Here is a 27,171-nt window from a genome sequence, read left to right as displayed (position 1 = left end):
TATGTGTGCTATAAGATGTCTTTTCAGTACTTTGTGTGCTTCACAATATAACATGCTGCTCACACAATCCAAGCTGACAGTCAGTGTGGCAGCTTAATGGAGCGACCATAAATGGCATCAGCCACCGTGTCAGTTATCATCTTGGACTTCCCAAATAGATCATATTTTTTTCTGGGACAGCTTAGAAGGTGGTAATCTTGAGTAATTTATTTTGTGAATTCTGATTTCAGCCCAGTGTTCCCACTGACAGAGCTCATGCTGGACTGGGTTCATGGACCAAAGCCTGGAACTCTGGCTGAAGAGGGTGATCACACCGTTGTTGTACGCATGTTGTATCGTCGAAGGGTGCTGCAGAAATGCCGTTATCGCTACAGTGTTGTAGGTTAGTCTTAAATTATAAAATGTATTTTGCTTCTTTCTATATGTATCAAATGAACCAACAAGACACATTCTTTATTATAAAATGCTGAACACTTCAGTTTTCTCCTGTGGTCATCTAATGAACTGCCTTCTTCTGAAAAATTGAATTTATGTACCTTGAAGTATGCGCCCAATGGAAAAAATGTCTAGCAGGCATCAAGCTTTGGACAACAGTGACTAGAAACACTCTATGAAATTCTGAAAGTAGCATGATTAAAATACAGTGAGTCTCATCACATAAACTTATTGGTGTAGTATTTTAGATTATTTTACAATTGGAAATAGCAAGGAGTCTTTTGTAACATCAAGTCATTTCATTGTATTCCACTTCAATAAAACATATGGTCTGACTACTTTCTGCATCCCAGAGACCGTTCTTCACATAATCCATGGAGTATGACTAATGTGATGTAAAAATGTAATGAGGGCAGTAGGTATTAGAGCAGTGAGACACCCTTGTAGCCTTTGTTATTTAGTATGTGCACTGAACGGGCAGTAAAGGAAACTAAATAGAAATTTGGAAAGAGAATTAAAATTCAGGGAGTTGAAATAAAAACTTGTAGGTTTGCCAGTGACATTGTAATTCTGTCAGAGATGGCAAATGAGTGTGAAGATCAGTTGAATGGAATTGGTTGTGCCTTGAAAAGATGTTGTATGATGAACATTAACATGTGTAAAAGAAAAGTAATAGAAATAACTGAACTGAATCAGGTAATGCAGAAGGAAAAATAAGGAAATGAGACTCGCAGTTGCAACAAAAGGTTTTCTGAAAAAAAAGAAATATGTTAACACCCAATATAAATTTGAGTGTTAGGAAGTATTTTCTGAAAGTTAGTTTGAAGTGTCAGTAGCCTAAACATGAGAGGTATCAAGAGAACAGAACTTTTGAAATCTGGTGCTTCAGAATGAGAAGATTGTATAACATATTAATGAAGCACTACTGAATGGAATCAGGGAGAAAAAGCTTTACAGCAAAATTTGACTATGATAAGTGATTAACTGTGTTGTATACACCTACGATATGCATCCAATATAGAGGTAACAGCAAGCGAACATCCTGCCGCAGGTGTATGTTATCAAGCGAAACTAGCCTGCTGACATGCTAGAAAATAAACTACCTAGACCAGTACAACAAAGAAGGCTTAATTGAAGTGACAGGCATTGAAGTCCACACCAAAGAGTGTAGAGAGGCTATGAGAAAACATAAAGTTATTGGGATGCCAAAGGCAGAGTAGTAGTTGGACGTTGTGATCCCAGTGACCTAACTATACTTGGTGATATGAATATTGAGGCAAAATCTTCCAGTTTGTGTAATATTAGGTTATAGATACTCTTAACCCATATACTCTCATAAATGTAGTAAATAGTGATACCAGGGTAACAAAGTCCACATCTAGCAGAATTGATTACAAGGATCTGAAAACAAATGGGCCAGATTCTATGATACTATGCTAGGACACTTTGACAGATGCTGCCCTGTTAAGAAAATACAAAGAGTGTTCACCCATAACCAAAGTGCAAAAACCAACAGACTGATACTTCCAGCAAATATGATAAAACTCAGGCAAAACATCCAGGTCCTGGATGGTAGCAACTGAGGGATTATGTCAAATAACTACTTATTTCCAAGATCAAGGTTTGAAAGTTAATATCAGTAAATCTCAGTTATTGCCATTTAAACTTACAAACTCACACCAAACCTCTATCAGTAACATAGGTGGAATTGAAGTAGTGGACACAGAAGGCTGCAGATTTCTATGTATTCATCTAGATGAAAATCTAAGATGGGTAAACCATATCAAATTTTTATGCAATAAAATCAGCAGTACATTACATCTAATCAGCCAGTTATTAAAAGTAGTCCCACATCAGACATTAAAAACAATTTATTATGGAACCATTTTGCACAGATTAATTACGGGATAGAGATATGGGGTTGTGCTGCCGACATACATATGAACAGAATATTAACCCTACAGAAAAAAGCAATCAGAATTATCCATGGATTAGGGTATAGAGATTCATTCAGGGAAATCTTTGCTCATCATAAATAGCTCACAGTGTACTCACTGTATCTTTACAAATTAATTATATTTTTTGTGACACATCAAAACGAAGCAACAAAGTGCTCTGATATGCATGCCTATAATACAAGAAATAAAGACTGCTACTACAGACAAAGAACAAAATTATAAACAACAGACCATAGTCCATGCATTAGTGCTCAAATATGGTACAACAGATTACTGAGCTCTATAAGGTGCCACAAAGGGAACTTATTCAAAGTGAAACTGAAATATTTCTTGATTGACAAGTGTTTATAAGTTGTGTAAAATCTGCATATTTGTAATAGGTACAATGTAACATCCAATATTGTGCCTTATTAGGTACACCGAGCGAGGTGGCGCAGTGGTTAGCACACTGGACTCGCATTCGGGAGGACGACGGTTCAATCCCGTCTCCAGCCATCCTGATTTAGGTTTTCCGTGATTTCCCTAAATCGTTTCAGGCAAATGCCCGGATGGTTCCTTTGGAAGGGCACGGCCAATTTCCTTCCCAATCCTTCCCTAACCCGAGCTTGCGCTCCGTCTCTAATGACCTCGTTGTCGATGGGACGTTAAACTCTAACCACCACCACCACCTTATTAGGTACAATGGTACATTTGTATCATGTATATGTAATCACTTATGTATATATGACTGTACTAAACTTGTAAAAAAATGCTATGACGTTTGCAAAAGACACCAGTTGGTGTCTCCATGGAAAAAAATACAATAAATAAATAAAATAGACACACAGTCTTCATTAGGCAAAAATCTCAGAGATGAAATCATTAGTGACAACACACAAGTACAATAACAATCATATTTTAAAAGAAGATACATCGTAAAATCTATACTCAGCCTTTTTTTGTGAGCAGGCGTGGTACTTATGAACCTAATCTAACCTAACACAGTTGATAATTTCTATCTAACTGAAGTTCAGGTAGTTCGATTTCAGCCTCTTACCATGTAAGCAGTTTTACTATCATTTGGAATAATGTTACGCACTCGGCATAAACTGTCCAATGACTATACTGGTCGAAACTTACAGATAAATAGGGCAACAGCAATTACAGTGTTGGCTGTTGAGTGATAGCAGAGTGGTAAATGTCTGAGAACTGCTGGAACTTGAACTCCAATAACTGGAATTGGCTGAGTCTCAGCGTGCAGTTGCTTAAATCATGCGTCCTGCATATGAATGTCATCCAGAGATCTATTTGGTGGACGAATCAAATAGTTCTGGTAGCAGTACTCCCTATGATGGCAGATGTGACTATTCAAACAATGGAAAATTCAGGCTGAAATAATGGCAATATCGGTATATTGCCAGATGTAACTACTGATAGATGACTGGCCCACATGAATGTCTTTAGTAAAATCACGAAGTAGTTCCTCATACATGTGCCATCTAGGATGAGACATGATATTGTATGTGAGGTGCCATACTATTATTGCCTGAACACAGTACCGTGTATGTGTCTTGCATACACAGGAGATTGACAGAACACATCCCAAGGGATCAAAGAAGACCACATTTTATGGACTATAACATGCACTTTTTTCTTCGAAAAATTGCCTCCAAGTTCAGGCGCATTTTATACTCGAAATTAGTATAAAAATTCCAGTGTTTGATATATTCAATGTCACAGGAAACCTATCTCTATCTGGCAACACTGAATTCAACTGCCACTAGCCGTGCATCACACTGATGAACATGAGTTGCACGGATTCACAAGATTGATAACACTGTCTCTTTCCCACCCCGCCTTCACAAACCCAGAACATTGTCCAGCTTATGATGCATCATTGCAGTCTATGATGCCAGTGAACTGAACTGTCAGTGATTTATGTTGTCAAAAATGATTCAAATACATGTTCATAAGCTGGCTCTACAGTGGAACATAACAGACTTCGAGGCTTGTGAAGTGTCATGGACTTAGCGTGAGAACCAAAACCAAAATATCTCAGAAAATGCCACAAGAGCATGAAGAGAAAATATTATCTTTTGCAACATCAGAATAAAATCAGTGTGTAACTAATCCAAATAGCAAATCTGGACGAAACTCATATAACATTTGATGTGCTGAGTAGCAGACCTGTTGTCATGAACACTGCTAAAACTGTAACTATAAAAACAAGTTGAGATGAAAAAATACACTTCACTATTGTTCTTTCATGCTGTGCTGATGACATTAAACTTATTCCAATGATCATTTTCAAACATAAAACAATGATAAAAACTTCTGAAATACTGCCAGGAGTTGTTCACATACATGACAAGGGCTGAATGGACATGGCTGGTATGAAATGAAATATTAACACAGTATGGGAGACAAGGAAAGGAGCTTCATTCAAGAAGAGTTCTCTTCTTGTGCTCTTTCAATTTAGTAGTCACTTGAAAAATTCTGTGAAAGAGAAACTGAGAGAGGGAAATATAGAACTTGTTGTTATTCTGTCAGGACTTACTTTACAATTGCAACCTCATGATGTCTCGATAAATAAACCATTTAAAGTGTATATGAGAAAAGAGTGGAGCAGATGAAAGATGGATAAAACTCAACATGAATTCAATCTGAAAGGAGCTGTAAAACAACCTACTATGAAACAAGTGTGTCAGTGGATAAACCAGTCACAATTTAAATCTTTCAAGAAGTGCATCATAATTAACGCTCCTGATTGCAATGTAAAGGTCAGTTCGGTTCTATAAACTAAGAATATTTTGTACTCCGGCTTTGAAATCTAATAATAAAAATGGTAAAAAAAATTTTTATAAAAAATTGCTTAAAATTAATGTGCATTTTGTAGTACATAGTGACTTGTACTCACTAAAATATCGACTAATTTGATAAAGGATGAATTGTGGTCAGGTAAAAATTGTAGGAAGAAAACAAGACCTGACTACAGCAAGCAGGTTCAAGCATATATGAGTTGCAGAAGTTAGACAGAGATGAAGAGACTTGCACAGGACAGGCTAGTGTGGAAAGCTGCATCACCATTCTTTGAACTAAAGATTACAAATATAGCAATGAGAACAACGACAGACATCAAAAGCGAAAAAATTTTCTACTTGAGTATATATTCTACAGAACAAACCATTTTTCAACATTTTTGAGCTATGGGTATATTGTATGGTTGTCAGAGCAGGTGTCGATGATGAATAAGAAGGTGAGAAGAGGTCTGGGAGGGCAGCAGTAAGGTGGGGTATTGGAGGGAGGGGCAAGAAAAGAGAGAGGGGGAAGGGAGGCATGGAATTTGTATATGAAACTATGGTATGCAGAAATAACATAGTTTGTGTTTGGACCAATACTAAGCTTCAGCATTTAATGCAGAGCTGAGTAGCTTTGATAATAAAGCACCTTTGTACAAGATACATATGCTTGCATCTTTCTTTTCTCTCTCTGATAGCATATTGCTTACACAAGTAGTAAGAATATCATCATTTTCCACCCAATGTAAGTGAGGTATAAATAATGCTTGGTCCAAAGATAACCAATCATTTATAGCTAAGCAAACAACAGACATGTAAAAATGTTACTCACCTTTAAGACAATGTTTGCCATCACACCACTGAATCTGGAAAGCTGTAGCAGGTCTGACAGACCTTGTCTGTTGTTGCTCATTATTCATTTACTCCATGATGAGTGTCTCCTTAGTAAGGATTTGGATTCATTTCTCTTTAGTTCATGTCTTTCATTTCCCCATTCCTCAGCTTTTTCATAATGAAAGAATTTCAGATGCATGCCAGAAGAACAATGGATCACGAATAACCTACTAAGAAATTAAGACCCATTCAATAGCTTAAATAACTAATTTTTGTTGTGCATAACCAGAAATAAGGGGTGAGAGGGGGGGGGGGGGGGGAAGCTCAAAACTTTGTATATTCTTGTGTTACACGTGACTATGTACCACAGAGCAATCATTTACAACTAAGATGTTGCATTTCCTCAGTTTTATTTATTGTTTCCACCCTGAAATGCCTACTATTGTAGCATTTTATTTCTAAAATATACACTGCTATTACTTTACAGTTAGAAGATGTCCTGTGCTCTCTCTGCCCAGCACCTTGATAGCAAACTGCTCAATGGATAATGTCTGGGGAAGCACATGCGACTTGAGATGTCCTCATGGCTACTTTTTGAAGGGGCATTCAAGAATTGAATGTGGTGATTCACTAATGTGGTCACATCCAATTCCTCATTGCGAAGGTAAGAGAAATCAGCATGATATGAGATTTACCTTAAAACCTGTCAAAATATTCTAAGTTACCTAAATGGGGAAAATACTTCATTTCCAATTCTTAATTTTTTGTCATAATACTGGTTGTATTTAACATCAAAACTTATCAGTAGATGTAATAGAAATAAAATATAAGAATAGTAATAATGTGCAAGTCAAACTAGGTGTTCGCTCCTCTTTACTGTACTCTGAAAGTTGTGAGGTTACTTAAAGAATTATTGTGTAGGCAAGACGAAATTACTTTCAGTTCATACTTCATATTTTTATTATATAAAGTTTAACTGATACTCTTATGATTAAATAAGTGACTAAATATCAACAAAGTTAATGGAATGTAATCTATTTAAATCAGGCGATGCTGATGGAATGAGATTAGGAAATGAGAAAATAAAAGTAAGAGATAAGTTTCCTGTTTGGGCACTAACTGATAATAGCTGATGTACAGCGGGTATAAAATGCAGACTGGCAATAGCTATAAAACATTTCTGAAAAAGAGGATTTTGTTAACATCTAATATCGTTTAAGTCTTAGGAAGTCTTTTCTGAAGGTATTTGTCCAGAGTCCAGCCTTGTACAGAAGTGAAGTATTGACAATAAGCAGTTCAGACAAGAAGAGAATAGAAGCTTTTGAAATGTAGGGCTATATTAGAATATTGAAGATTATTTCACTATTTTTAATAACAAATAAGGAGGCACTGAATCATATTGCAGAAAAAATAAACTTTTATACAGTTTGACCATTAGTTAACAGACCTATGCTGAGACATCAACGAATTGTCAGTTTGATTTACAGAAGGAAGTGTGTGTGTGTGTGGGTGGATGGGTGGGTGGGCGAGGAGGGGGGGGGGGGGGGGGGGAGAGGTGGTAAAAATTGTAGAGGGAAACAAGGGCTTGAATACAGTAAGCAGATTCAAATGGATGTAGGTTGTGGTACTCATGCAGACATGGAAAGGCTTGCACAGGATACTCTAGCATGAAGAGCTGCATCAAAACAGTCTTCAGACTAAAAACCACAGCAACAATAACAACACAAATATAATAAGTAAAACTATCTTCAAAGTGTAATTTCAGTTAGAAAGGTAAAAATCTCTATTCAATCATGGAGCAGCAGAAACACTCACAAGCAAAAAAACTATGTAAATGCAAAGAATTAAAATCAGTTTCCTTCATCCAGTAAGAGAGAGGAACCATGGGGAAAAATAAGACAAATTAGTGATTAAGTGGGAATCCTATTTCATCTAGCAAAATAGGTGTTAAATTGGAGGAAATGAGAATGATCAGAGATTCAGTAGAAACCCTGTTTCTGCCAAATGATGCAATCTCCAATTTTGAAACATAGTGATTAAGTGGCTATTCATTTGCACCTGTGTCTGCAATACCATGAAATATAATTGCCAAAACGTATGTCACCAGATTGTGTGATCATTTAATTTTCATAATTTTTCCAGAGATGTCAGCATGTCCAATGCCTATGAGTCCTGAGCATGGTCGCCTCAGCTGTAAGACTCTTGGAAGCAGCCCACCTGGCACACTACCTGAACATAGTGTTTGTCGTTACGAATGTGATGACCATTATACTATACCAGATGCACAGCACAGCTTGATGGTTATTGAATGCAAAGGAGGGGAATGGAACAGTACAGCTGATCCAAGTTGCCTTGGTATGTAGCAGAAAAATAGTCAGCTATGATATTAACCAGCCCGTAAATTTATGAATACAAATTATCACAGAATTAAGGAGAGTGTGTTGTTTATGTCACTCTTATTACATATTGTTGTGTAAGATAAACATTGTATCAAAATGTAGTATTGCTTTAGAATATTATTTCAAATTATATTGCAGAGTAAAAATAGAGAACATAGGTTTTGTGTTTTGGAGGTTTTGTCACCAAAATCAGAAATGACATCCTATGCTTGACAGAATATTCCATTAATTAGGTGAGCTCTTGGAGGCAATATTTAAGCTTGAGATGAACACTTCACGAATAAAGGAATAAATATAAAGCTGCTAGACATACATATAGTTACTGATATCAGTGCATTTTCTTGGTTGAAAATTAGATGAAGTAGTTTCCAGTTGTACAATTAATGACATTTATCATATTTATGACAGCAAGTCATAAATGTTTGTTTCTCATAGTCATGTTTTATGCAGGTCTCAGAGGATATCACTCAAAAAGATTTTGTTATCCAAATGAAGTGTTTCATATTTGATGAGCTGCTAAATTACATATATATTGGAAAAGATCGTTCTGGAATGAAAATTGTAGTTGACAGATTATGTAATTTTCGAGAGGATGTCAGCCAGAAGATCTGATTATTAATTATTAATATGTTCTCTAGACTCCATTTTTCAGAAAACTGCAGCAAAAACATTGTCCTGTCTTTTTGCAAAGATGACCTATTAATAGTGAATAGTGATGTATTCGTCTCATAACATATGTTTACATATAATCAGATTACAATGCAGAAGACACATCAAAATATTTGGTATGTTACAGTGTGACAGAGTACAATGAAAAAAGCTTTAAAAACATTTTGATACTTTTCTGTACGTGTAATCAACTTTTTGGGAGTTTTTACAAACCTCTACTGGCTGTCTGGGACATTTCTTCTGTTGAGCTGACTGCAAGAATTTTCTCCTTTATGTTCAGGCAGTTATTACAAATTTAATTTTTTATGATTTCATTTGTATTTTTGTTACTTTATCATCTCATAAAATAGCAGTCAGGCCAATCTGTGCTGTCAGTTCATGAGCTGCATGTGTATCATTGTTGCTATTTTAACTCTACCTAACTTCCATGTTTAGACCCACATGAAATAAGTGGTTAGTAATAAGGATTCCTTCAAAATGGACTGTAACATTCATTCAATGAACACTTGATCTGCACTTGAAAAACTCTTCCTTAACAGTTCTGCAGGAGTGAGGGAACTGTTCTGTGGTTTCATCTGCAATAGACTTGAAGCGAAGCTGAAACGTTTTAATACAAACAGGTGCTACAGTAGTTTGGATCTTTTCACTGTAATTAATTTAAGTAATATCATAAGAAGTAACTTCTCAGTTATTTATTTCATTTAGTTTTATTTTACCAGTATTCTGTGACTCAAATAATGACTCATTCCGTTACTGAATAGTTTTGGTTGATATGATCCCAAGGAACCTGAGAAAGACAAATCATTCTTAACTGATCTGGCCAAGTCCTGTTTAGTTAATTACCAAAGAATGACATTCACTTTTTATTTATTTCCCACCCTTCATTATAATCTGTTTAGAATAGCAGAACTATGAAATAACATCCATTAAAAATTTTAACTAATGCTTACAACAAAAGAACAGTAAATGTTACAAATAACTCCTCAGACTACTTTTTGGAGTTCCCTCTTCTTGCTACATTAAATTTTCAGTTCTTTAAATATGCATTTTTTCTTTTACATTGCATATGGGTCACTTAGCCATTAATATTTGAGTACTTTCTAATGTACCTTCTGGCCAAATGTACACAGCACCACCACTGTCATTAATTTAAAACAATCATGTTCAGACATAATGTTTTCACAGCAGAAATATGCAGAAACTTGGGTTCATTCGAGCAAAGGTATCATGATCAATCATCACTGTTTGCAAACTGTCTCTACTTCACATGCGCAGCTTCAAGATCGTCTTGATCATCATAATACCATTACATTATCAAATCTCATATTCAGTATGTTTTGCTGTTTGACCACTGGCAGCACTAGTTGGCACTTTTATTCTATTTATCATTGCTCAAATTATTCTACTCACAATTTGTGGTTGTCACTTCTTGAAGCAGTCATATAATTCAATGAGCAGAATTGATACAAAATGTTAATTGAAGTAGTTCTGAATTAATCCTGTCACTTACCTCTTTCCTCATTAACATCACATTATGTTTTACATATTTTGATTATATGCATATTCTGACAAATTTGATAAGATTGTCTCATCAGTTTTAGTAATGCATAATTTTGATGGTAATTGGTATTAATTATCTTCTGACTGATGTAGTTGTTGATAAACTACAAGGTAGTAAATGACCAAACATTAGAGTTGCTGGAAATTATCTAATTTCAAGAAAAACTGTCACTGGTTGAGTTGGTAGACAATGGCTGCTGTGTATCCAATGTACAAACGTATGGTTAGTGTTATTGTCATTACTTATATTAATGACCTTTGGTGTTCCCAGCTAGTATCAATGAATTAATTACATTTGAAAAAGTTACTTGTATTTAGAAAGCTAGAAACAACTAATGTAACATCAGTTTTAATGGTCAAGACCATACATCAATATGCTACTAAGAAGTACATTGTCACATGCTTGTCTTTCAAAAATTTATCATTACAATGACAGGCCTTTTGCAGTGGCAGTGTAATATTATTATAATTCTGAGCAAAACATTAAGCAAGTATTTCATATTTGTGTGCACTTCTGTTGATTTAAAAATGAGTATTAAATATGCATGTTTGTACATCCATCCATTTTGAGCAGATGATGCTTTGTGTGCTCATTGCCAACAGTGGTTGCAAATCTGGTATGCAGCTTAAGTGAACCAAGTTACTGTGCACATTTAATTATAGCAATAATTGTAGTATGTGAGCCACAACTGTCAGCTTTTGCGATCTCACCATTTTATAGAAGAGGGAAAAATTATTCGTTTTCCATACCCTAGGATCCATATACACAGTATATTTCTGCTTAAAAAAACCTCTTAAGGCAATAGAAGTGCACTGTGGTGTATTAAATTTTCACAAGGGGGCATGTACTGTCCCTTTAAAATACCAATAGGAACCTACCAGTTGACTTCTTCAACAAGAATACCACCAGGCCAAATAAAAAATGTTATGCAGATGTGTTGTCTTTTTCTTTGGAATAACATTATTAAATGCTTTGGAAATGTCAGATGAAATTCCTGTGACCAGTCAAGACTTGTCATGACCATCCATTGGCTGGTACTCAGACAGCTTTCAGATAGTCATGACACACTGGAACTGCAAGAAAGTTTCAACTGAACACATTCACACGATCATGACTGATTGTCATTGTTACTTGAATGTTAGCAAACTGGCTGTATTGTGCATGCATGGTGATGAACAGCTGTCAAGCCACTGGAACTTTTCACACTGCCTGAATGCATATCATATCTCTTTCGTTGCTTGGTCAGCTGTAGTGCCAGTTGTCAATCCAAAATTGATTTTTATGCCAGGTTTAATTTCATTCTGTATTTGGTAGTTTTTGCATTACTATTGGCATACAAAGAGAGTGCTATACTTAGATACACTGACGCCTCAAAGGTCTATCAGAAGGATGTCATTTTTGAATAACTTGATGTAATTAAAACCAAGAAATTTGGCATCAATGTATAAACATGTTACCTTCAATCTGTCTCTGATTAGAGTTCACAATCAAGCTACTTCTTTAATCTTATACACCCCATTCTTGCACTTATATAATGGTCATAAAATACCTCTACAAAGCACTTAGAACAAGACCAGTGTTATAGTTGATCAGAACAGTGTACCCTGCATTGTTATCTCTCTTTTAGTTCTACAAATCTTTTCCAGAGCAGTTATGTACATCCTGATGTACACAATAGGTGTATTATGATATGAGAAATGTTGTGACAGATGACAATGATGTAGTGTCATGAAAATTTGTATATACATTGTGCCAACAAAAACTGACTCAATTAAATGCAGTGATATGGGAAACAACATATCTTTTCAATTTCATCCTACCCTGTGTCTTGCTGCCTCTCTCTCTCTCTCTCTCTCTCTCTCTCTCTCTCTCTCTCTCTCCCTCCTCTCTCTAAGATTTTGCATTATTGCTTGCCTCTTTTATTCTTACATTTGTTGGTGTAATCATGAGTTGCAATGTATTCACAATAAGGTTTCACAGCAAACCAGAAAAAAAAATATTTTTTTATAAACACAGTCATGGATCACAAAAATTTTATTAACCAGTTAATTAACTTGTCATTGCATATGTGGATGGTACAGTCACAGTAATGTGGGTGATTAATGTGGGTGATTAATGTGACTGTATCATCTGTATCGATAATGAAACAAATTATATAATGTACTGGATTCACTTTGGTCTAAACATAAAATGTCTCACAAACAGCAAAGCAAGTTTTGGATCTACCTTAAAACAATTTTTTCTGGACAGATCCTTCTAGTTTATAGACAAATTTCTGTTTAAAAATTGGTAGCCTATAAAGAAAAAGAAAAAAAGAACACACTTGCTTTTAAGGGTGGTTGCTGGAGTAGGACAAAAAAATAATTTATTCATTAATACTAAACACACACACACACATATATATATATATATATATATATATATATATATATATATATATATATATATATATATATATTAAAAACAAAGATTCCAAGACTTACCAAGCGGGAAATCGCCGGCAGACAGGCACATGAACAAAACACACAAACACACACACACAGAATTACTAGCTTTCGCAACCGATGGTTGCTTCTTCAGGAAGGAGAGGGAAAGACGAAAGGATGTAGGTTTTAAGGGAGAGGGTAAGGAGTCATTCCAATCCCGGGAGCGGAAAGACTTCCCTTAGGGGAAAAAATGGACAGGTGTACACTCGCGCACACACACACACACATACATGTGTGTGTGCGCGAGTGTACACCTGTCCATTTTTTCCCCTAAGGGAAGTCTTTCCGCTCCCGGGATTGGAATGACTCCTTACCCTCTCCCTTAAAACCCACATCCTTTCGTCTTTCCCTCTCCTTCCTGAAGAAGCAACCATCGGTTGCGAAAGCTAGTAATTCTGTGTGTGTGTTTGTGTGTTTTGTTCATGTGCCTGTCTGCCGGCGCTTTCCCGCTTGGTAAGTCTTGGAATCTTTGTGTGTTTTGTTCATGTGCCTGTCTGCCGGCGCTTTCCCGCTTGGTAAGTCTTGGAATCTTTGTTTTTAATATATTTTTCCCATGTGGAAGTTTCTTTCTATATATATATATATATATATATTAAAAACAAAGATTCCAAGACTTACCAAGCGGGAAAGCGCCGGTAGACAGGCACGCTAAAATAACACACAAACACACACACAAAATTTCTAGCTTTTGCAACCAACGGTTGCTTCTTCAGGAAAGAGGGAAGGAGAGGGAAAGTCGAAAGGATGTGGTTTTTAAGGGAGAGGGTAAGGAGTCATTCCAATCCCGGGAGCGGAAAGACCTACCCTAGGGGGAAAAAAGGATAGGTATATACTCGTGCACACACATACACACTCACATATCCATCCATACATATGCAGACACAAGCAGACAAAGACGCCAATATCAGCATCTCACTGAGTATGAACAAGGTCGTGTAATAGAGCTACAAGAATCTGAATATTATTTCTGCAAGATTGCGGAAAGACTTGGCAGGTATGTAGCTGCTGTACATGATTGTTGGCAGTGGTGGTTATTAGAATGTTTGGTAACAGAAAGACTGGGCTTCAGAGGGTCACTACTTCCGAGACAGAAGAACATCATTTTCAGCAAATGGCTCTGCCTCATTTCACTGCATCTGAAGCAACAATTTGAGTAGCAGCTGGCACCACATTGATACAACAAACAGTTACAAATCAGTTACTTCAAGAACAGCTCTGAGCGAGACACTCTATAACGTGCATTCCATCATCACCAAACCACTGTCACTTGCAACTTCAATGGTGTCAAGTGAGAATCATTGGAGGATGGGTGAAGTTATATCGTGTTTTCTGATGAAAGCTGGTTCTGCCTCAGTGTAAGCTATGTGGCAGTGTGTTGGGTAGGAGGGGGTCAGTTGAGGGTCTGTAACCAACCTGTCTGCATTCTAAATACATTGGCCTGGAGTGCAATTTTGTATTACAGTAGGAGCATGCCCATGGTTACCCCATGCATCCTGACTGCAAATTTATGCTTCAGTCCAGTGATTTGACCTGTTGTACTGCCATTCAGGAACAGCATTTCAAGGGGTGTTTGCCAACAGGATAATGCTCACCCACAGACTACTATTGTAACCCAACATGCTCTGCAGAATGTCGACATGTTGTCTTGGCCTGATCGATCAGCAAATCTGTCTCCAGTCGACCAAATATGGGATATCATCAGGCGACAACTCTAGTATTACCCACAAACAGTAATAACCGTCCCTGTATTGACCGAAAAGTGTCAGTAGTACAATCTCCAGATAAAGCCAGGGTAGCTAACCCAGGAATAGGCTAACCACAGATTAACTTGGAGTGCACGTTGTATGCTGCCATTTTATTCCCTGGTTAGTTATTTCCCAAATAGTGTTCCTGTCCTGTTAAGTTGACAACTACTGAAGAGGACTCTAGGTATATTCATATATGTCATTTTGCATATTCACTAGAGGATATTTTGAGGCTGGCAGTAACTGTAAACGAGTTCAAGAGTTAAATAAAAACACAAAAACTGCTGCAGTCTCATACAGTGAAAATATTAGTGCAAAACATTTAACTAAATTGTTAAGATACTTGTACACGTAACAAAATAATGGTACCTTTTTTGTATTCAGCTGTGCACATGCATATAAATTTCTAACAGCACAACTATGCACATGCATTTGTGCATGCTTAATTTCCTGGAAATGGAGGCTGTATGCAAAGTGCATTGCTACCCACCTGCAGTGAGAATCTTTGCACTTTTTAGCAGACGATGGGTAGCTGATGCCCATGTCCATTAGATTGTGTAATGTTTTGAGGTTTTGCTGTGAAGCAAATTATGTGCAATAATGTCTGCTGACTCTGAAGGAAGTGTACTTGGTTTATAGATGATTGCTAAGAAGAAAATCTTATGAGTGCCCCTTCTGAATATTTTTTGAATAAAAGTTCAAGATCTGTTGCCATGATTGTTACATATTATATAAAAGGTTTCTGATTATATTCTTATAAAGAATGAGATACCATAAATTTAGAAGAAAAAAACTGAGAATATTAAGCCAAATATTAATGAAAAGTGAAAGTTTGTATGAAAACTGCATCAATATTCATGCTATGGTGACTTAAAAGCATAATAACTGGAGAGACTGATATTTGAACAAAAAAAGTGATGGAGTATGTTTAACTCTTCAAAAAATTACTAAAAACTGAAATGAAGTAATAAATACAATCTGCATTCTCGTTGATTCTAGCATATATGAAATTCCCAAATTTGTCAAGTGTGATGATGTTGATCTACATATCATCTTTCATGACTAAAGCTGTGTAAATAAGTAAAATATAGCTGAAGCATTGGAGGTTAATTAACTTACATGCAATGACTAAGAACCTCACTTCGATATTTCTCAGTTTCAGGATTAATCACTCAAATACTTTGTTTTGAAATGAGAAATGAATAGTTCAAACTGGTATATAAGGTGCCATTTACTAGCTAACGAAGTTTTCTTGCAAGCCTAACTGCTACAGTTTCCCCAAGCATAATTTCTAAAATATCACTGTGGCCTCCTTTGAAATTTGCAAAAGAAACATTGTCAACACTTCATATTTCTCACACCTCTGTTATTTAGATAGTTCTTTACCTACAGTTGCTTTTGTGTTTTCTTTTTCTGTCACCTTTCCATCACAATAAATGCAACAGAAGCTCCCAAGCAAAGAAGAGAATTCATAGCAGATTGTTTGCACCCTGAGGCAACATGGGAATGCCCATGCGTACATGCATTCTTTCCAAATTTTTGTGCAAAACCCTTTATTCCAATGCGTATGTGATTTCACGTGACAAGAGAGACATCACGTGGAAATTAGTTAAGGGATCAGATATTTGTTGTTTGACGAGTAAGAGATCTTGAATCGAGCAACACGTGCTTCTTTGCCACTTTCAAACCTGCCATACTGTTGGCTGGCTTACTGCCATGCCCATGCACTAAGACTAAGCTGTAGACATGGGTAATGGTAATTAAATACACATAACCATCTGTATTTAGTGAACAACACATTTATTCACAGCAACATATATAGATACACCAAAAAGTTATAATAATTAGACTGGAAATGTCCAAGTGGGTGATTGTGTGACCTTAGTGAATGGCTTGAAAAACTGATACTGTAGGGTATACACTCCTCAGTGATTGAGTACACAGTACAGACTCTTTGCCACAGAAGACAATGGATGCATGTCCAGCTGAGTGTGGAAATGTTCTCTCATCTCAAGGATGCCATTTAATTCACAGCTGTGGAAAACATAGCTAACAAGTGGCAGCTGTCCAACAATTTGCATGCGCAATGGTGGAGAGCACACATATTGCTCAACCCTTGTGGACCATGGCTAGGGAGACCACAGAACAATGCAGCCGCCCATTGAGTAGCAGCAGCTGGCTTGCACTGATGTTGCTCTTTGTGTCCTCTGTGCCCGTCCGCACTGCATTGTTGCTGTACTTAGGCCTAACTGTAGTCTTGCAGGGGTGAGCGTGCAGAGGAATGGTAACCCATTGACTGTGTAATCTATAATTGCTGTGCTGCTGCCCAAGGCTGCCACATAGATACTCCCTTGAGGAGCAGAGCTGAGTAGGCACAATAGGCAAAAATGTTCCATCTGTGGCCAACACACGTTTGTGCTTTTAATGCTTGTGGAGACATCCATACAAGTGCGGTGGCAGCAGTGCGCGACATCAGTGCAAGTGCAAAAAGAGTCTTGTGTGACACCACGAGTGGCTGATGGGATGCACAGCAGTGTGTGTTCCTGTGTGGCCTCCTAAAACAACAGTACCTGGAAGTGATATGCAGGAACTGTCTGTAGCAATGAGTGGCTGCAGATCTAGTGTGCTCGGAGAACACTGATGCACGAACAAACTCTGGTTTACTGCTATGAAGGATAAGAAATGAAGCATTGGTGAGGACATGCTGTTCATAACACTGAATTCATATGCAAAAATCAAACAATGGAGAATCCAGGATGAAATGTAACAATACCAGAGAAAGAAAGTTGCTTCTCACCATATAGCGAAGATGCTGAGTCGCGATAGGCACAACAAAAAGATTCACACAATTATAGCTTTCAGCCATTAAGGCCTTTGTCAGCATTAGACAGACACAACACACACACTCATGCAAACACAACTTGCACACACATCTACAGTCTCAGAGTGCTGGTTTCAGCTCTCTGAGACTGTAGACATGTGTGCAAGTTGTGTTTGTGTGAGTGTGTGTATGTGTGTCTACTGCTGACAAAGGTCTTAATTGCTTAAAATCTATAATTGTGTTAATCGTTTTGTTGTGCTTATCACGACTCAGCATCTCCGTTATATGTTGAGTAGCAACTTTCCTTCTCTGGTATTGTTGAATTCATATGCAACTAAACAAGGTATCATTAACTGTGAGATAAAATTAAATGTAACGTTCACAGAGACATGATGTTCATAAAATGCTTTTGTTTTTGTTTGAAAAAGTTGGTGTGGGAGCATGACATGGCACTTGATCTGCGGCCAGTGCTCACAGCAGTGGAGACTACGGAAAGTTTAACACACATGAGTGCGGTGTCATTAGGGTTCAAATGTGGCTTCCGGAACTGTGGCGGTGTCTGGAGCTCAATGGGAACATGATGAGGAAACCAGCACGGGACTCAATCCGGCCTCGACACCTGACTTGATGGAGGCACAGAGATGTGATGGTGATTCCAGGAGCTGCAACAGCCAAACAGCCAGTGAGATGAGTAGCAGTGTCTGGATCTTGACTGGTGATTTGCTGTCAGCTGGTGAGGGGCCCATCTCAGACAGGGTCTCAATTGCAGGCAGCAGGTAGTGTGCGTGCGGGCTGCTGCCAGTATGATGCAGCACGGGAGTTTGAAGCGAACGCTGCAGCCGACGCACGAGACATAGTCCGCTGGCCACTGTGTTGGTGCTGGAAGGAGTGCATGTGTAGGGCATGGTCTGGGTGGCTGTCTGTGTGGGGTGCGGGTAGGTTGGGGCACATGTGGCTGCTTGGTGATAGATGGCAGCATGCTTGAGTCACTGACAACAGCTGGAGCAGGCACTGCCTGGCTGGTTGTTTGTGGAGTGTCATCTGTTACTAAGTCCCCCACTGGGTGGAAGAAGTGCACAATGTGGGCTCTGTGTAGATGTACACTGGTTTGAGCCTACTGACCAACATTTTAGCCGGCCTGCCATTTCACACAATCTCAAATGTCTTCTCACTGCGGGTTTTCACAGGGTGCAGTACTGAGGAGGGCACTCAAAGTGGTGGCTATACAGTGTCTGTTTGCAGCATTGCATGCATTCAGTGCTGTAAGTCTGTGTGGACAAAGCCTTAGCCTGTGCCATGTTGCATTGCTGGGTGTGGTCGGAGGCTAGACATGTGGCTGCACAGATATTCTGCTAGTGGGGAGGCTGAGGTGTCATGTGAGGGCAGTACTTCCTCCATGGATTCTCAGGGGATGGTGAGCGACTGACCATAAACGAGGTCTGTAGGTGAGACACGGACCTCTTTTTTTGGTGTCACTCACAAACCAAGGGTATGAACAGTAGTTCTTCCATCTGGGCAGTGTCTTGGCATGTCAGGGACGCCTTCAGCATCTGATGAAGCTGGCTGACAGTAGCTTGTCATGTAGTGAAGCTGCATGCCACACAGTCAAGTGATGCTTCTGAACAGCACGTAGTCGAACTGGCAGCCACAATCCATAGTTATATGGTTGGGGCAGCTGAAGTGTGCCACCCAGGTGTGGGTGCAGTAGCAGCCATCTCAGCAGTGATGTCCACTATGTGTGTTGTCTCTGGCTAGTGGGTGAAGCATTCCACCATTCTAAGGAGGTAGTGTTTGGCTTGGGACATAGGAAGTTGGTCTATGTCTGTGTGGACATGACTGAAGCAGCTTATCGTGTCAGGGTAGGTGCTGATGAGCACGTGGGTGTGTCTCCCGACTTCGGCGCACTGGCCCACACAGTCACACGCCCACTGTCAACAATCCTTCTTGAACCTGGGCCAGATGAAACATGCTACCATGAGTGGCACTGTGGTGTCTGCACTGGTTGCAATAATCCATGGACAGAGTTGAAATTGCTGCGCCGGAATTTTTTTGGGAGAAACAGGTGATGCGTGTCTGTTGTAACGTCACACCAAATCTTCCATGAGAAGCCAGGGATGGGCACCAGTTGTAGATGTAGGCTGCTGGAGGAATCATGTCCAGTTCTCTGTTGCCCTCCTGTTCTTGTGTGATGTCTTTGATATTCACCGGCAAGGAGAGGACTGCATAATCATGGGACAAGCAGTCAGTGATGACATTGTCCATCCTGCAGATGTGTCAGATGACACACGTACTCCAACTGCTGTTCTTGGTGGGTTGAACACTTGGTTTGTTGGTCCAGAAAGTGTGCGTTATAGGTTTATGGTCAGTGAAGAAAATGAAGGTGCGGGTTCTACTGATGAATGGAAGTGTTTCACTGCCTGATACACGGCGCGCGGTTCAGGGTCATATGTGCTCCAAGAGTGCACCACTGCTGACAACTTTGGTGAGAAGAAGCCGAGTGGCTGCTGGTTGCCTTCAGTGTATTGTTGAAGTGCTGTGCTTATAGGGGGCTGGCTGGAAACCAGGCCAACGCCTAACTCTGCATTATATATTGGATGAGGATCAGTGCCACTTTGGTGAGACACTGTTTAGTCACAGTAAAACTTTTCCCCATTTTGTGAGTCCAGGTAATGGAAGCCCTTCCTTGTTGTGCAGCAGTCAGGGGTTCGAGCACAAAGCAGCATTATGCACATGGCGCCAGTATAAGTTGGCATGTACATGACGCCAGTAGTAGTTAGTGTGGCATGTTCAGGATCGCCTGAACTTTGTCCAGCAGAGGTGTGGATCTGGTAGGGGTGATTAGGTGACTGAGAACATCAATCTCACTAACCCAGAATACACATTTCAATGGGTTGATCACTGTTCAAGCCTCACTGAGGCGCCAGAAACCGTAGTTAGGTGACTGTTGTGTAGTTCGGACATCTTTGAGAACATGAGGATGCCGTACAGGTATGCTAAGCAGCATGGTAACCCTCACAATATGCTATCCAAGAAATACTGACAAGTCTGGGCAGCAATCTTAAGGCCAAACCTCGTGAACATTCTCTCAAGGACCTCGAAGGGAACGGTAATCATGATTTTTCTATGACCTCAGGTGCCATGGGGATCTGTATGTATGCTTTCGTGCAGTCGTTTTTACTAAACACAGTTGCACCTACCAAGGTACAGTTGAAGTCCAGCTACTGTAACACTCGATTTCTGTCTGGCACTGTGCTTGAATTTAGCATGTGGTAGTCCCTGCATGGGCACTGTGAATTGTCCTTTTTGGGCATCAAATGTAAGGCGGAAGACCATAAGCTATCTTCAGACTTATTGTAGTGTCAATCAACTGGGCATTTGCGATATCTGCAAGCAACTAGTAGTGTCTGAGGAAATCTGTACCCACGATCAGCTCGTTGACATCAGCCACCTCCATGTGAATGTGCAGTGCGGTCCAAGATCCACGTTCTGATGATGAGTGCTGTATGTTTTTATGGTCGAATTGTTTGCTGCAGTGAGGCACAGTGTTTCGGACTTCCAATGATCTGTTCACACGATGCTGGGAAAAATCAATAAATTCTACTCATTGTCTACCAGGTACCTCATGCCTCCACTTCCTTCTGCCACAAACAGACGCTTCAGTATAACACTGCAGCTAATAGCATCTAGGTCCAGTCACCTCTGGCGACTGGATACGAGCTAGGAGCGCAGTACTTAGTCACTTCACTGCTGAAACGGGTGTGATATCATCAGATTTGTCTGATCTGATGTCAGTGGGTTACCATTAGAGCAGCTATTTCTGAGGTGCCAGCCGCGTGAGCCACACTACCCATAGCCTGGTCTGTTCCTACTGTGATGCCTGCTGCTCTCTTGCCGTGAGCGCGCCAGTCAGTCGACTTGTGTGCTGAGTGCTGCCAGCTGGGCGACCAAGTTGTGCATGAGCTGCTGAAGGTCAGTTCCCATTGCTGGGGCTAGGAAATGCATGTGCCACCATGGAGTGAAGGTGGCTGGTGGGTGTAAGGGCATGTAGTTGACTGCAGATGCTGTGCATGGAGTCATTGCCTATGGTATCTATCTGCATGTTGCCAAGTAATAGTTCGCGTATAGTAATGTCAGAAGGAACAATAAAACCCGTTACCTTGAGAGAACAACTGTGTTTTGAGATGGATCATTTAATAAAATATGTCTGTGGCTGAAGGAGACAGAAAGAAGAGAGTTCTGAAGGTAATTACGAGATAACGATAGACAGGCAAACTTTTACAGAGTTATGTCAAAACTATCTGTTTTGGAGATATCCTATAGACCCATGTCATCAAAAACTATTAGTAGCAATGAAAACATGAATTTTTGATTACATGTGTTGCGTATGATTTCACGCATATTTGTTTCGAAATTGCAGTAGAAAATTCTAGGTCCCTGTAGATTCTTCCTTTTGCCAGGAATATTAACACCACCGTCAGCACCTCATTTCTTCCGTTTTTTTTTTCGAGGAGTTATGAGAGTTAAAAGATAATTATGTTTCAAAATACATTACGCCAGTCGTTAGGTTCGCCATGCATCTTGCGGAGTAAATTTATGTGCAAAAGCTGTCTCTGCTTAAACGGCGACTGTCTAGATCATTTTGACCAGTTTTTCTTTCTTTTTTTTTTGTAATACAAGCTGAAAATACAAGCTGTAATAATATTTCCACATTTGAGAATTTCTGATTAAATGAAGGTTACGAGATCGTAATCGTTTGCTGTTGATATTATTTTCCCACGCCGACAGATGGCGGGCGAGCAGTACATTGGAATTTTATGTCGTGTGAACGCACATGTGCAGCGGTTTCTTTCATGCTCAGACATTTGCGCAGTTATTTGAGCAGAGAGTTCGTTGCGTATAAAAGGTCTTGCGTTCGTAGACGCAAGTGATTTGACATATTTTTTTTAAGATCTTTGAGTATTTTGGTATAGCGCGAGAAATATAATTTGTATATGGCGACTTTCTTGTTGATATTTACGTGCGTTAACGAAAATGATATGAAACTGTGAATTCGTTGTATTATGTTGCGAGGTGTCTTAACCTCCCTAAGGGAAAATGACGTCAATAATGTAATTCATAATTCACGGGTGCCTGTCAGTGATATATAGTGGATGACAACCGTTGTTAAAACACGCATAAATAAAATGTCAGGTGTTGAGGAGTTTGTACCATTGTCATATTGCCCCATAATTAAATGTTATGCAGTACTGAAAAGTATTCATTTAGAGGCTACTGGACCAATACCCGATGTTGTTGTGTGTACAGACACTGGACAAATCGTTGAATTTTTAGAAAAACGTGTTGTTGGAATCTTTGACTCTGAAAATACCAATGTAGAATACATAACGCCTTTTATAAAGTACACACCTCCTCGTTTGTATTACATTTTGAAATCAGCTGATAGTGTCATCGTAATTTCAAGAACAGGAAGACTTCAGCTATACACAACATTTAAGAATGTTTATAAGATACAAGTGAGTGATTTTAAAGGTACTGGCACTCCACAGGTGGGGATATGGCAGAAAAGTGAATTAGGAAACAGTGAACCGTCAGTGGTGACAGACTTTTCGGAAGTTACTGTTGAGCAAGATGCGTCCACATCTAGTGAATTTCATAATTTATGTAGCAGCATGCTTCAGGAATTGGCCATAAAAGTCAAAGAAGCACAAGTAAGGCTTAAGGAAAAGCAGCAGTTCAGGACAAAGTTATATTACATTGCATCGAATACTAATTTTGCTGAAAAGTCTGAAACAGAAACAAGTCTGGTGTCTCTGGTGGGACAGAAATGTGGGTATGTAGACAGCAAAAACCATGAACTGGACAATTTGGTAGTTACAAACACTTGGCATTACGTTCATAATGACAAGTGGATTGTTGGTGCATGTGTCAACAACACCAGTAAAAGATGTATCACTGATATTAATTTGGTTTTGAGTAATAGTTGGAAGCAACCGGTAACATATAGCTCTTTTGTCATGAATTTTGAGATCAGGAAGGTTGAAACCCAACCTGGTAAACTTCTCAAATTAAGCAAGCCAGTTAATCCCATGAATCAGTGGAAAAGGATTTCTGAATTGCCAGCACGTGAACAGGCCTGCATTGCAGGTGTTTTACCACTGCCGAAGTTTGTTGAACAGAAGAAATTTGAGATATCTGGAACCATAAAATATTCAGTGAAGGATCTACCATCAGTAGATTATCAAACTACTCTTCCTAATTACCAGTTGAATGTCTTAGATGTTGTTTCTGGTAATCTGGCTCCCTTTTCTTGCAGTACTGGGAAGGATTTGGATACCCTAGCTGTGAGATTAGCCAGTGAACATGTGTCACTTGTCCTCAGTAACTGCTGTGCAGAGGTTAAGAAGACTATAGTGAAAGATCTCTCGTTTGAAGAAAAATCGCATGGTATTCTGTGGAACAGTGGTAAACAGAGTTCTGAACTTCATGGAACAATGTTGTTAGTAAGTGGGACAGTTGGTCAGACTACATATCTTCATGTATATGCAAGAGATGTTTCCCAGGTCATCTTACTAGTGCACTGTTTGTATAGTGTGTTAACAGTGCAAACAACAATCGAGCTGCTGATACCTAAGGGAACAATAAAACCTATGGCTTTGTGGGAAGCACTGTGTTCTGAGATGGATTATCTCATTAAAAATATCTGCAGTTGGGAGAGACATAAAGAGGATAGTTCTGAAGGAAACTACAAGATTATAATAGACAGGCAAGCTTACACAGATTTTATGTCGAAACTATCTGTCCTGGAACAATCCACAGATGCATGTCATCAGAAACTTCTGGCAGCAATGAAAACATGAATGTAAATTATATCTCCATCTTGAGTGCTTGTATAAACCTATGAATCCTAGAGTGTGATTATTTCATTTGATGTGTGTATGAAGTGGAAAAATAGTATATTTATTATTTTCATGTATATTGTAATAAAATGTGTTTTCTCTTGACTTGCGAAAAAGTGATTATTTGCTGGAATACAGTCCAGTGGTCTGATCCCATGTCAGTTCCCAGTTTTTTTTTTTTTTTTTTTTTTTTCTCTGCTGCTTCATCGTATGCCTCTGGCAGTGTCTATGCAAAATGCTGAATTTTTGAGGGCAAGGAGTAAAACTGAATCACATAGCTGCGGTATTTGAGATACAGTACAATATAACTGTCACTTTATTCGGTGAAAAGTCTGCAGTGGATCATACTATATGTTAAGAGGAAGAGTATATGAAGAAATTCCAGTACCAACAGAAAATTAAGCTAACAGGAGTCACAATGCATTGAGGGTAGCATTTATTGACAATGTATTAAGGCTTACATAAAAACAGTTACAAAGTTGGAATAAATTTATGAAGTGTCAATTTGAAAGCCTGGATTTTCTTTTCATTTCTTTTAGTTTCAGTTTCTTTTTTTTTTTTTTGGGGGGGGGGGGGGGGTGGAGGAGGTGGTGTCACAAATTGGCCTGATACTAGATTCCATAACAGAATTTCCATATTTAAGTCTGTATTAGAACAATAAATGAACAGGAATGTAATGACTAATATTTTGAACTACCTTTTATGCAGGGCATGCATTTCAAAAAAATTATCGGATCTTATTACAGTGTCAACACTATATAAATTTGGGATGACAAACTGTATTGTAATCATAGGTTTTGAAAATAAGAATGAATTGTGGCTTCAGGTGGGCAAATAGCCTCTGCCCATTTTCCCTAACTTCCTGCTTTGTTTTATGCATTCCAACTTCAAAAAGTTTTGACAGTGTTTTTGCTCCACAGTACATGAGATGAATGTAATAATTGTAAAGGGCATCTTAAAATGATATTCTGTCATGTGTGAATGCTTTCTTGGTCCTTTTCTTAATGTACTCATAATATAGTTTCAAATATTTCCAGTCACAGTTTGTCTCTGTGTTCTGTGAATTAGTCAACAACTGCTTTCCATTCCTTTTCTTTGTTGGTTATAGTAATTTCATCAGGTTTCTCTCTTCCTATTGTGTCTTTATACTGGCCCAGTACAGTGCCCAGCAATTTAACAGTGTGTTTCATGCTAATGCAGTCCAACACCAAACCACCTTCAGTAAATCCACATTCAGTGATATCTAATAGAGCAGAGTAGTCCTCAGTGGAGTTTAATTTCTGAACTGTAGTCAGAATCAAATTCCATTCAGTGCCATTTATACAATTGGCCCTTGGTGTCAGGATAAGTCCAGTGGTGTATGTCAGCTGAAAAACCAGAATGGGCACATTACTGGAGGGAGCTCACTGGCATGTTCCTCCTCTGGCATTCATGAATTCAAAATTCTCGTTTCACTCTGTATGCCTTGTTCCTAGCTCCTGAGAAGCACTATTTCCATCCCTTCTGTACATTAGATGCACAGCATTTTCCTAATAAAGTTTCCTATGCTCTGGAGATCAGTGGCCCCAAGTCAAAGAGAGCTGAATGGAAAATCATCATTTACATAATGTGTACCAGTAATTTCTGTCTGGAAGAAAGTGCAGAGCACAAGTTACAGGATTCTTCCAAGCAATGCCATTACAATAGAACCACTGTTCATTGAGTCCTTATAAAATATAGTTCAGGCCTGAAGAACTGTGTTTTTATTACATGATGTTAACAAAGTACCACTTTTCATATTCTGATATATCTGTATGAACATTTTTACAGATTCCTCAGTGCCTAAGTCTTGTCATCATTTATACACACCTTTTCTGCTGCAGATTCCAAATAAGAATTTTACATCTGTTGCATAAACAACTCCTCAGTATGTGTTTATTTAAAGTATATTGACCAATTTCTTCATAAACAATAATTGTGGCTGATAAAATATCTTATGATTGTGGCGTCATTGTCAGTTGATGATGCTGTCGTAGAGAAAAAAAGACCTATTTACACAAACACAGTATGTGACTATGTCTCTCCCAGACCATAGTGGAGCAACAGATATGCGATTACCTACTGCCTTATCTCTTCCGTTAAACTGAGATTTGCTGATTGCTCAAAATAAAAGCTACTGGAGTGCAAACTGTGCAGCTCACACAAGAGACGTACATAGAAGATTTCATCTACACTCAGTAACCTACATCTGGATGAAAATGTTAGACGGAAAAGGCACATACAATTTTTTTTCTTTATCATCATTGAAGGGTTCATTTTGAATCATTTAACAGTAAACTGGATATAAGACAAATTTGATAAACTGTTTGCAAACAGTGAAGTGTAATTTCCAAACATAAATATGACAGGCAAATAGAAAACAAATCAAAATTAATGCAGTTTTCCTTGCAGGTGGGATTTGCCATTGCTCTAAATTCACTTTGCAGTTTGAGACTCTAGTGTCCTGGCAGTTCATGTAGGAAAAGGCAGATGGTGGCTGGGGGTATTTCTTCCTATAATAGAACAATGGGATACTGATTCTCAGTTTCTTAAGTCTTTTAGCATGTTGATA

The 27,171-nt window shown here is 38.6% G+C and overlaps 2 protein-coding genes across 2 annotated transcripts in view; both read left to right on the top strand.

The window, feature by feature from the left end:
* LOC126268115 (uncharacterized) overlaps window positions 1-27,171 on the top strand; it is an 846,423-nt gene that overhangs the window by 770,196 nt on the left and 49,056 nt on the right. Inside the window, exons 8-10 of the mRNA XM_049973639.1 lie at window positions 231-382; window positions 6,492-6,668; window positions 8,147-8,359. Coding sequence (XP_049829596.1) covers window positions 231-382; window positions 6,492-6,668; window positions 8,147-8,359 — 542 coding nt within the window. The remainder of the gene's footprint in view (window positions 1-230; window positions 383-6,491; window positions 6,669-8,146; window positions 8,360-27,171) is intronic.
* On the top strand, window positions 22,256-24,686 carry LOC126268116 (uncharacterized). Its single transcript, XM_049973640.1, has one exon. It carries the CDS (start codon window positions 22,836-22,838, stop codon window positions 24,540-24,542), a length of 1,707 nt encoding a protein of 568 aa, XP_049829597.1. The 5' UTR covers window positions 22,256-22,835; the 3' UTR covers window positions 24,543-24,686.

This window comes from Schistocerca gregaria, chromosome 4 (assembly GCF_023897955.1).
Source record: "Schistocerca gregaria isolate iqSchGreg1 chromosome 4, iqSchGreg1.2, whole genome shotgun sequence".
In the NCBI taxonomy this organism is placed as follows: domain Eukaryota; kingdom Metazoa; phylum Arthropoda; class Insecta; order Orthoptera; family Acrididae; genus Schistocerca; species Schistocerca gregaria.
The sequence above is the reverse complement of the archived record's forward strand: the minus strand, read 5'-3'. Positions and strand labels throughout refer to the sequence as shown.